Genomic DNA, 12,377 nt, shown 5'->3' with positions numbered 1-12,377 from the left:
AACCACTATAGTGGCTTTTGTGCCTTCCGCGGCCAGGCGCACCGTCCCTGAGAGACACAGTTGCGGACACTATAGCGGCTTCCGTGGAAAGCATCAGTTTGAACGGTACGAACCACTATAATGGCTTTTTTCCCATTCGCGACAAGGCGCGCCGTCCCTGGGAGACACAGTTGCGGACACTACAGGGTGAGACACTAACTATAGCCACCTACAATAACTCCGAAAATATGATAGTAGCAGAAAAATTTTCGAAACAAAAGATGCATGGCACAACAGGGGGTGTAATATAGCATTAATCTTTCTTTTCTTAGGTAGAGTCGTTCCAGAGATGTGGAGGTCACCTTTCTTTTTTTAAATAGAATGCTATGTTTTGGTACCTGTTTTCTGACAATGTCTATTGAAACGAATCCAACGAGATGCAACATTAGTATCACACTTTCAGAGTTATTGTAGGTGGCAATAGTTAGTGCCTCACCCCGTATAGCGACTTCCGTGGATAGCATCGGTTTGAACGGTACGCCACTATAGTGGCTTCCGTGGAAAGCATCAGTTTGAACAGAAACGCCACTATAGTGGCTTTTGTGCATTCCGCGGCCAAGCGCGCCGTCCCTGGGAGACAGACTCGCGGACGAGCGCGCCGTACCTGGAAGATAGAGTTGCGGACAAGCGCGTCGTGCTTAAGAGGTTAGACACGGTGACTCGCTAATTACTGAAAACATTTCCCTGCTTCAAAAGAGATCATAAAAATTGATTTAAAGAATACCCTGGCTGAAAGTATTACAGCAATTTCGACGATTGCTGGAAATTTATTTAATTGTTCGTTGAAAATGGTACATACAGTGAATTCTCGATATATGTCAACAACACGGGCCTCGCCAGCGTCGTTTATCGTCCAGGAGATATACCCGAGCCGTATGTTTATCGAGGTCTCTCGAACTTCGCGGATATACCCTGCGGTAGTGGGGATAATTCCGCGACGTTTATCGTTCAGGCCTCGGCGACATATATAGAGAAAACACTGTATACAGCGAAAACGTCTACGAAACATTGGCTCCTAGCGTTTTCTGGCTTCCAATTAGTTCGATCGAAATTAGACAGATCCTACAAAGTTGTCGAGATTTTCGTATTTCTGTATAAAAATATACTAATGCACTGCGAACAGGATATATGTTCACAGAGATTAGTTTGAAATTCTTAAAACAATCTTCCGCGAACTGAAACCCGTAAAATAATATTTCCAGCTTCTTAACGACAGGGATTAACAAGAAGCGAGTCACCGTGGATCGAAAATTTGCCTCGACTCGAGAGCAGAGCAAGCTGCCAAAGTGGATGATAGCTCGCCAAGCGATTAGGGGAGCGAGAGAGCGAGATTGTCGAGCGTTCTCCGGCACGTTCAAGTCAATTCTACGGTGTGTGTATACGTGTGCGTGGCCGGGAACTTCCGGGAGGAAAAAAAAGGAGAGGAGAGCGAAAATTGAATGGGGGAAAAGGAAAATGGGAAACGACGGGATCGTTCGAAAGCTTCTCGAGGCTTTCACGGCCGGCGTGACTACCATTATCGTGGCATGACAGCGAGGAACTGGCCGCGCAAGGTCTGCGTTATGTTTAGCACACTTCCCCAATACGGTGCCGCGACCGCAGGTTGTGCATACACCCGTGTGACACGCACGGTATGTCCCTGAAGCCGTGTGTCCACTTCAGGAACGCGTTTTATGCTGCAACGATTGCTTTAAGATCTGCGAAGCATTCGCTGTTTGATCAAGTGGCTGGTTTATTTTATAAAAATAACAAAAATGTTTATTCAGAATTTTCTAGCGATTTTTATCATGATCTGTGTTTAAAGAAATTACCCATCTTTGACGTCTAAACATTTGTTTATTAAATCATTTTGATGGATTTCGTAGGTCCAGGGTTAAGGGTGAAAACTACCCTGTAGAGTATAAGTGATGTTTCTGGATTTTTTCATGGGCTGCTACCGGATAGAAAATTCTAATTTTTTTAGGACACAAAGGTGGAACTATCAGCTCTATTTCTGAATTTTTTCAAACTGGACAATTGCAAAATGGCGGGGTTATTCGTACCTTTCGAAACCTCTTTTCCAAGCCATGCTAGAACATTGATTGTTATTCGCCGTTATTTTAAAACAACTGAAACTTTTGAATTGAAAAATTCGATGCATCAACAAAAGTGTGTGAAATATTGCAAAATGATTTTCCAAAATTTTAACTATGACAAATTACTAACAGATTTTACTAATAAAATTTGAAATGGGTCGATTTTCACCCCAGCAGCGCAGAGAACGCTCGAATTGCTATAACGAGCGATACCGAATCCGTCGTTGCAGTGTTACATCGAGCTATAAGAAGATTAGGGTGGAAATGGAGTGGTACGTTCGATGCTCCACTATTTTGTTTCAAGTGTGCACGCGGCTAAAGGCGATAGATAGCGTTTGGAGCGCTACCAGTGGACTTCAGCGGCGAATTTCTCGCGACCTGGTTATAGTCTGTGCTTCCGGATGTTATTTGTGTCTGTGCGCAACGCTATGACCACGTTCCGATGGCTTGCGGTTGGCGTCATCGGGGTTTAACGATGAGAACCGACACGTTGGCGTCTATGCGCCAGGTGTCTGACCAGTGAGGGATATTCTACTTGGTCAGCAGGTCAGTTAAAAATAGGGGAACGGTCTGAAATTGGTCAGAATACTTTTCTTTCAACGATAGACAACGCGTGTATGCCTGTATGTATGTGTGTGCATTCCTGTTAGGCGAACTATAACAATCGTGTGTACAAGTCATGAAAACCTCGAGCGAGTTTTGAGATACCTTTCTAGTCTAGAACGCAGTATTTTAGGTCAATTTTCGGATTTTTTTACTGGGAAACCAGAAGACATTTTATTATCGAATTTTTTTGTACTGTTTCGTTGGTGTTTCTACTAGTCGTACAAATTTTTTGGCGAGGGCAGAGTCAAAATTGAGCTCGCTACGAGCGATCGATGCGACTCGCGTCGACGAAAGAAAAATCCTCACAGGAGCTGTGAACAATAATAGATTATACTTATTTAAGAGAAAGTTTCTTGTTCAACACGGTTGTGACTGTAAACTCGTACCACAGTGGACAGAGGAAAATCAAAAATTGAAAGATTTTTCAATTTCAAGGTCGAGAGTATTCGGATCGCTCCAGCTCGCTGAATTTTGCCAAGTTCGGGGGTGTCCTTCAGGATGTTCTTCTGAAATATGAGAGATTGATAGTTCCCCGAATAAGGGGGTAGAATAGTTGTTGATGAAGACATAAATTTCACCGGAAGAACGCGAACAGATAGTGGCAGTCACGCGAAAATGGAGGGGTGTGCTGGGAAGCTTGGCCAGCTCGACGCGGGGGTTCATTGCCGAAGAGAGACACTAAACCGTTGGCAATAATGCGCGACTTAGGCGAGACGAGCGTGAGCAGCTGAAGCGGGCGAACGATCGAGCGGCGTCTGTAGTCGATACAGCGTGCGTATCGCGTTCATGTGCGTACGGCGGACAACTTTATTGTACTTTTATCGTGTAAGAGAGATTTGTAGAGAGTTTATATTAGGCCAATTGTCACAGCGAGAGTTCTATGATAGCGATGTTTCTTTCCTAAACTAAGTGCTGCAGCCGACTGATCGATCCACTCGATCTGCTCTCTTCCGCTTCTACCGACGTGATGATTCCTCTCTCTGCGAAGAAGAAGAAGAAGAAGTTGTCGAGCCCACACGAGAGGCAACGACAAAGGTTGCTTAATGAAAGACACGGTGATGTTAATTGGAAGCTTTAATTTGAACTTTTATTCACGAAAATTCTTCCACTCGTTTAATCGATCGATCTTCTTCAAAGAAGCTGAAGAAGCTGATGGTTATTACAGGTGGATGAAATGGTGGTCTTGGAGTCTCTTCATAGGGCGACCTTGAAGAGCTGAGGTTGCTCGAGATGGTAGCAATATTTTTCTGATCGATTGGCATCAGGAAAAAATATAAATGCTCTGTCAATATTTAAATGTGACACTAATGATCCTAATTTCTTAGATTCAGGACTTTTGTTTACTTCGTTTGAAGAAATTTTTTAAAAATTCGAGATTTAATTTTTATTTGAATTCTTCTATTCTTCCGATGGACTCAAGTGGGTTTCATAAAAAGGAGGTTGAGGGGACATTAAAAGTACAGTGAATTCTCGATATATGTCAACAACAAGGGTCTTGCCAGCGACATGTATCGTCCAGGAGACATACCCGAGCAGTGTTATGTTTACACTCGCGTCTGAGGCCTCTCGAGGTTCGCGGCTACTCACGGGGTATACCCCGCTGTAGTGGGGATAACTCCGCGACATTTATCATGCAGGCCTTGGCGACATATATAGAGAAATCACTGTACTTTGTCCCTGTAAAATGTAGGGAACCCGGAAGCATGAGGATCGTCGTTAACTGGTATATTTGCCAATCGCAAAATAGATTAATTTTAAAAATATCAGAGCCTCTACTGCCATGAACAAATTTTCATTTCCCACAATAGTCTTTTCTCTAAATCCTACAACACGACCAAACAAACTAATTCAAATGGAAAAAGAAAATATTCGAGGCTTGCAATTCTCCCGGTACAGTGAATTCTCGATATATGTCAACAACACGGGTCTTGCCAGCGACATGTATCGTACAGGAGACATACCCGAGCAGTGTTATGTTTACACCCGCGTCTGCGACCTCTCGAGCTTCGCGGCTACTCACGGGGTATACCCCGCTGTAGTGGGGATAACTCCGCGACATTTATCATGCAGGCCTTGGCGACATATATAGAGAAATCACTGTAAATGAAACCATTAGAAGGGCTGAGTTTAGGTTTCCATTTTCTTGAACTAAACCAGCTTCGACACTCAGGATTTCTTTTTGTAGCTCGATTTTTCTATTTCTCCGATAAATTGAGACATCCTCTGTATGAGTTGTTGAAGAGCCACCATGAGTGAATGAAGCACTGTTCTGAAGAAGGCACAGTGCCCGTAATTAGTTGGCCGATTCAGCTGCGTCATCTCGAGCTACTTCGCCAGATCAGCTTGGTGGTAAATAAAAAGTAGCAAAATGGTGGATCGGATATTGAGATCAATGGTAACGATCGAAGACAGCGGAGCTCGAGTAGATAGTTTTTCAGTTGGCCGCGGCTGCAGACACGAGAGACCGTGTCGCGTTCCAGCGTAATACTCGCGTAACGATTGCCGTGGTGATGAAGTTCACGTTTGTACGATCGTTTGAGGAGCCTCGAGTGCTGTCGAGAAGAGCATGCTCTCACTTTGTTGCGCACGAAAAATTCGTCGTAGTGTGACACACGTACACGTACCTCCAGACACATTGGCCGGAACCATGCTGACGCCTAATATTTAAAAACCAAAAGAAAAGAGAAAAAAAAAACGAACGAACTCGACGCTTTCGTTGGTAGTGCGCGCGGTAGTCAAAAGTCGACATTTTGGCCAAAGAATGAGTGGACAACGGTACCTTCAAAGGATCGCGCTCGGAAAATCGGGTGTTCGAAAATCAAAAATTTACTATCGATGTCGTTCCGATCGATCCGGCGAGGAAAAGGATCAACGATCGAAATTGCGATCTGCTTCCTCGTGAATCCTTTGGGGCCGCGGACACTGATGGAATTGTACTTGATTGTAATTGACGGGACAGCAAGCGAATTCGTTGAGAAACGAGGAACACGTTCGAGACCGTTGTAAAATGCGTGACGGTGTATCTCCTGGTTTTTCTACTTGGGACGCGCGGAGGACGAGTCAGCGACAAGATAGGAGCGGTGGAAAGGACTTGAACGGTTGATTTTATCGAGTCTATTTTTAGTAGTTTTGTTTAAAAACGTGTCGAACAAACGGGAGGAGGAGAGACAATTCTTCTACGAAAATTGTATTACGCGATGTGTTACGATCTGTACGAACAGACAGTGAATATGAACAAAAATCAAATAAAACGTTACAATGAATGTTAGACGAACACGAACGCTACCTTCGCCACGCCCACATACGATCCAATCACCAATCGCAACACGATGTTCGACATCGAGTCCTTCAGAAAATATTTCTTTGCCTCGAACTACCAGAATTTCCCTCGCTCCGTTATTTTATTCGTTTTCGTGAAAATGTAGATTGTCAGACCACGCCCACTTTCCACGAAGAACAATTATCATAGAATTTTTAGTATACAATTCTCTGAAAAATATTTTTACCTCTTGAACAATTTGAATTTTGATCAGAAGCAATTTCTTGTTTCGTCATTTTATTCGTTTCCGTAGAAATGTAGACGTTTAGACCACGCCCATTTTTATTCAGAGATCACACTGCCCAATTATTCTCTCATAGTATGCAATCTTTTAACGAATGTTTTCATGCATCAAGAAACTAGAATTTTTATTAGAACCAATTTTACAGTTCTTGATCTTGTAATTATAGACCGTCAGGCCCCGCCCACTTGTTTCACAGATCATAATGACCACATACTCTCCCATCGACACATAATATTTGATATTCAATAGTCCACAAAATATTTCCGTGTCTGTAATTCATTCTCTTTTAAAAATATGAATAATTAGACCCCGCCCATTTGGTTTATAAATCGTAACGTCTGTATACTTTCCAAATGCAGTCGTCCTGGCCCCGCCCACTCGATTCACAGGTCGCTCCATCCGAGTACTCTGCAACCAACGTCCAAAAATCAATATTTACTCCTCTAAAGAATATCTGTGTACCTTGAACAACAGGAATTATTATTCGATGCAATTTCTTCGCTCGTTAATTAGCTTACCATTTCTGAGGAAATAGAGTGTGCCATACCCCGCCCACTCAATGCCCCCTGCCGCCGCCCGCACGCTCAGTCGGTATCTCCAAAGATACCTAACTTATCAACATGTCTCAGTAGACAGTAGAGAGCGTGATTAATCAACATCACAAAAGTTTCGTCGGAAGTGGGTTCGTTTCAGTTGTGGATCGCACGAGAGACTACCAACATCGCTGTGCGAATCAGGAACCAGTAGATAAAGTGTCCGAAACATTGACAAGAAATGAAGCTGAACGTGTTGCAAATAATCCTTCTTTTCGTAGCAGCTAACGCCATCGAAGGTATACTGAAAACATCGATTCACGCATGTCACATGGCCACCTGCGGTCATCAAAGCCAATCAACGGTCTCAGACGATAATGCAGACGTGGCTAACCATACTCATGACACGTGGTATTTTTGTTCGATGTTTTCAATCATCTCGAAACAATCTTCGACCATTCTACATCTGAATGGTCATCGTCCACTGTTTCGCTGATACAGAGTTGTCTCGGCACTTCTTATCTGCATTTCCATACGCCACATTTGATTATCATTAGATTGCGGATATTTATGCAACTCCGCAATTTCGCGGAGAAAATGGGGAAGATAACCAGGCTGCGCTTTATCTATCGCAACCGGAGATCTTATCGAGACAATATTTGCAATTAGTCACATTTTATCAACCTTACTATGTTGCTTTGTTGGTTTGTCGCGGTTCGAAGGCTGTGGAAAATTTATGCCCGTTCGCTGTCTCGCCGAGGATCACTGACTGATAGTGCTGACCTTGCCCACGGCGTTATGGGGGGAACCGTATTACGGATTTTGTGCGGTTTTGATAAGAATTTGGGGAGCACAAAACATAATTTATTTATTCAAATTATTACCAGGAAAAACAAATTGTTCTCGTAGTAAAATTATTATAAGAAGAAATCAATTCTTCTCTGAATACAATTATTATGAGAAGAAATCAATTCTTCTCTGAATACAATTATTATAAGAAGAAATAAATTCTCCACTAGTTAAAATTATTGATGCAAGAAGTAAATTCTTCTCTGAATAAAATTGCTATGAGAAGAAATAAATTCTTCTCTGAATGAAATTGTTATGAGAAGAAATCAATTTTGTCTCTGAATAAAATTATTATGAGGAGAAATAAATTCTCTACTAGTTAAAATTATTGAGGCAAGTAATAAATTCGCTTATCAGAAGTGGTAAGAAACGGAATAGATTTCTATTGCACTATCATTTCTTGGAGGCAGCAAATTGTTACTGTGTGCAAATATTCACGGTCTAATGATAATAGAGTAGACGAAGATAGCTAACTCGGACGTCTTCATTGCACAGACTCTAAGTATTGGCGTGAATTAGCTGCGGCTGAGCTGAAGGAGGCTCTGAGTTACAAACCGAACACGAATCGAGCGAAAAACGTGATCTTATTTGTGGGCGATGGGATGAGTCCTGATACTATCACTGCCAGCAGGATCTACAGGGCTGGCGAGACCAGTCATCTGGCTTGGGAAAAATTCCCCCATATCGGATTACTGAAGGTTCCTATCACCAAAAAATTTTCAACTTCGACGTTTAATTGAATTATTTTTTTACCCGTTGCTAAAATATTCAATGAACACTGAAAGTAAATACAAAATTTATTATACTGTAATTAATATTCCTGTTACCGCCTGTAGTCTATTATTGCCAGACTGCAATACTTTGTGCATTATAGAGCACCATAATAATAAATAACTAATAACTAGACCGCGGATCTTTATGCAAAATAAAATGTTCATACATCAATTGTAATCCACAGGAGCTAAGTAAAAATTTATTTTGCTCACTAAGAATTTTCATATGTTAAAAATGGTATACCGACATTGTTCAACTCTTTTAATCTTTTCACTGTTTTGAATTACACCTACTCATTTTTGTCATCAATGCATACAATCCGCAGTCTACTAATAGCATACAAAGTCTAGTGAATCTAGTAGTGCAGTCCAATTTATTTTTTACTTATCAGGGGGTTGAATCGAAGGAGAATATTTTTGCAAAACATTAGCGAAATTTTACCGATTAAAAATATTAGCCAAAAATGCACTGTGTAGACATACAACACAAACAAGCAAGTGCCAGACTCAGCATCGACAGCAACAGCGATGTTCTGCGGCGTGAAGACGAATTACGAAGTAATTGGCGTAAACGCGAATGTACCGCTCGGCGATTGTGCAGCGTCCTTGAATACCAGCCACCATTTAGAATCGATCATCTCGTGGGCTCAGAAGGCTGGTAAATCCACAGGTCAGCGAAGAAAAGATCGACCTCGGGCTCAATCGACTGTACACTTCTCCGTTGACAAATTAATTTTCAGGGTTCGTCACGACTACCAGGGTCACTCATGCCACGCCTGCGCCCTTGTACGCTCATTGCCCTGACAGAAGATGGGAATGCGAGTCCAAGATGAAGACCGAGAGCTCGAAGAAGTGCAAGGACATCGCGAGACAGCTGGTGGAGGACCTCCCTGGAAAGAATATCCAGGCAAATGCATCCCTTAACATTTAAATGTTATTTCCCTTCTTTAAAGTCGCTTTAGCTTCTAATTCAATTATTTTAATTTATCTTTTAATTCAATTATTTTAATTCAGAAGAGGATTTTTAACTCTTCCGGAAATTATTTCAATCGATGGCTGGATCATTGAAATGGACTATGTAAATATTTTTTTGGTACTCTTCGATGTGTGAAGGAGTCTTCAATTTTTAGTCTAAAGATTAGTCTTTTAATGTTTAGTATAGAGATTAGTCTTTTCAATCTTCAAGGCTCCAGAGTACATTTTTCGATTTGTGTCTTCTGTTTCGGGAAGATCAGTTGTAGAAAAGAAATTCGAAAGCTAATTCAAAACCACTTTTCCCCATCAGGTGATCATGGGGGGAGGAAGACAGATGCTGAAGAGCAACGCAACGGGTACAGAGATCGATCCCATAGATCTCTGGGCCGGCTCGCGAAAAGATGGTCGGGATCTGATCGAAGTATGGAAGAAGGACAAAGCCGCGAGGAACGTGGCCTTCAGCGTCGTTCAGAACAACGAAGAACTCTCTAAATTGGACGTTAACAAAGTGGACTATGTGTTGGGCATTTTCGCGAATGGTCACATCAGCATGGACTGGAACAGAGAGAAGGGTCCGAAAGGTCAACCGAGCCTGGAGGAGATGACTGTGGCCGCGTTGAAGATTCTGAAGAGATCGAAGAAGGGTTACCTGCTAGTGGTACTGATCCTGAAGATTGACCATGAAGAGTCTCCAATCTTTTGGATGATGTATCGAGGATTGTTTTCAGGTGGAGGGAGGTTTGATCGACTTTGCTCATCATAGAGGACACGCAGCGCAGGCTCTGTTGGAGACTGTTAGGTTTTCTGACGCCATCAACGCGACCTTGGGGATGATCGATACGAAGGAGACGTTGGTCATCGTGACTAGCGATCATAGTCACTCGATGAGCTTCAACGGGTACCCTGATAGAGGCTCCAACATTTTAGGTGTGTCCAGCAAACATGATTTTCTTAATGAATTAAAACATTCTAACGATAACAAACGATTTCAGGGATCGCTCAAAAGTCGAGACACGATGGCATCCCCTACACGACCCTAACCTACAGCACCGGAGGTGCAAACAATGCAGCGTACACCGTTCAAAACAATACTGCAGTCAGGAGAGACCCTTCCAAAGAAAACACAACCGATTTTACGTATAGTCAGCAAGCAGGATTCATATCGGACGAAGCTTATCACGGTGGCAGTGACGTAGCCGTTTACGCAATAGGTAGGGTGACTCACGCCGGAGACTAATGTAACAATTATGATAATTCATCGATGGAATATTCATCAGGTCCGATGGCTCACCTGTTCCACAGCGTGCACGAGCAGAATTATGTTGCCCAGGTCGTGATGCACGCGGCGAGCAGTGCTGGAGAAATTGGTTCCAGCATTTTTCTGTTCGCCTTCACTATCTTATACTTCTGGTGGTTTTCATTAAGTGTTAATCGCCTGGGTTAATCGCCATTAACGAAGGTCCTTGCTGGCCTGAGTCGGCTACGAAAGAGTTCCCTAATTTTTACTTTGGAAAGAGCAAGCATTTGTCCTGCAGAATCTCGTGATTTTGAAAACTTGGTATACTTGCAAATTTTTAACAATTTAACAAAAGTTTAACAACTTTTTGGAAGACTGTAAATAATTCTGGAATTTAGGGACTGTTTTATAGAACTTGCTACGTTCGTGGATTAGCTCTAAGCAAATTTTTGTAACACTGTAAATAAGCCTGGTATTCAGGGACACTTTTATAAAAGGGCCTAGCCGAATAAGATGGTCAAAACTGCCCTTAGACGTTTTTCAATAATTAATGAACCATTCGAAAGCTGACCAAGAAAAACCCCTCTGAGCCAAATTTCAACCCCCTATCTTGCTCGTGGGGGTAGTTACAGGGTAAATTAGATTTTGAGCTTTTCCGTGCATTTTCCGCACTCTGATGATTCCCAAAATTCTGAAAAAAATGTGACATATTTTGGACCCTAAAGCGGATTTTTGAGAATTTTTTCAGATTTTTTGGATGCAAACTGTGGTCGTAAAAAATGAAAAACCTCAAAAAAATCGGAAAAATGCAGGTTTCTCAAAAATATGAAAACATGCTATTGAGCTGTTTAGTGCCCCAATAAAGTACCATAACAGGCAGTGTCCTCAATTTTTTTTAGATTTTTTCTTGTGGGCACTTTTTGTCCAGACAAGAAAAACCGAATTTTTTCGACGTTTCTGCTATTAGGAGGAAAGTTACACTTGTTGATTTTATCGCAAGTATATATTAAGGCATTTTTAACGTTATTACATTGAAACAAGTAAGTGTTTGACCTCAGAAATATGTTTTAAGAGAAAAATAAATTATATTTCGTGCGATATATACCAGAATGTTCGCAACGTTTACAACATCGCCGGTTGGCCGAGCAGTCAAGGTGTCGGACTACGGAGCGTAAACGCTGGGTTCGAATCCCGTCGAGGGTAAAGTTTTTTTTTCCATACATCATCTTTATTTTTTCAATTTCTTATATAGTTTATTCATGTGATTTTAACAATATTTTTTTAATGTTTTAAAAATATTTAAGAAACATTTTTGAATAAAATATATGTAAATATAGTTTTAGAGTATCTATCACTTCCTCGATTCTCTAATTGTATATGATCTTCATTACGGTCCTCTCTAACATTCTTAATATTAAAATTCATTAATCTGGTTTCTAAGCCTTGCGTCTTCATAAATTAGGGAGGAAATGAGAAGAATTCTAAATAAATAACACGCAGCAAAGTATTGGTTTTTGTCCAATTGAAAGAAAAGGGCTACATACTACCACTATTTTTAAAGTGAGGTATCAGGTACAAATAAGCCTTAGCCATTCCTCTTTATTGTAACGTACATGAGGATGTATTTCCGTTTATAGTTACTTGATTGAAAACCATCATGAAGAGGGGAGACTTTTGTATTGTCGACAGAGGTTTTCGAGATGTTACATCTCATTTAACAGGTCTTG

At 41.5% G+C, this 12,377-nt stretch overlaps 1 protein-coding gene across 2 annotated transcripts; it reads left to right on the top strand.

Annotated features, from left to right (window-relative positions):
• The first annotated feature begins 6,895 nt into the window (after positions 1-6,895).
• LOC143360145 (alkaline phosphatase) lies at positions 6,896-11,140 on the top strand. 2 transcript variants are annotated; one of them, XM_076798734.1, is made up of 8 exons: positions 6,896-7,115; positions 8,185-8,363; positions 8,916-9,108; positions 9,179-9,345; positions 9,724-10,071; positions 10,142-10,340; positions 10,406-10,624; positions 10,691-11,140. In XM_076798734.1, exons 1-8 carry the CDS (start codon positions 7,058-7,060, stop codon positions 10,855-10,857), a joined length of 1,530 nt encoding a protein of 509 aa, XP_076654849.1. In that variant the 5' UTR covers positions 6,896-7,057; the 3' UTR covers positions 10,858-11,140. The 2 variants fall into 2 exon arrangements, with proteins under 2 accessions (XP_076654849.1, XP_076654838.1); XM_076798723.1 differs by having other exon boundaries at positions 6,900-7,115; positions 8,161-8,363.
• The last annotated feature ends 1,237 nt before the right edge of the window (positions 11,141-12,377 follow it).

The sequence above is a fragment of the Halictus rubicundus genome, chromosome 1 (genome assembly GCF_050948215.1).
Source record: "Halictus rubicundus isolate RS-2024b chromosome 1, iyHalRubi1_principal, whole genome shotgun sequence".
Lineage (NCBI taxonomy): Eukaryota > Metazoa > Arthropoda > Insecta > Hymenoptera > Halictidae > Halictus > Halictus rubicundus.
This window is presented reverse-complemented; position numbering and strand designations above follow the sequence as displayed.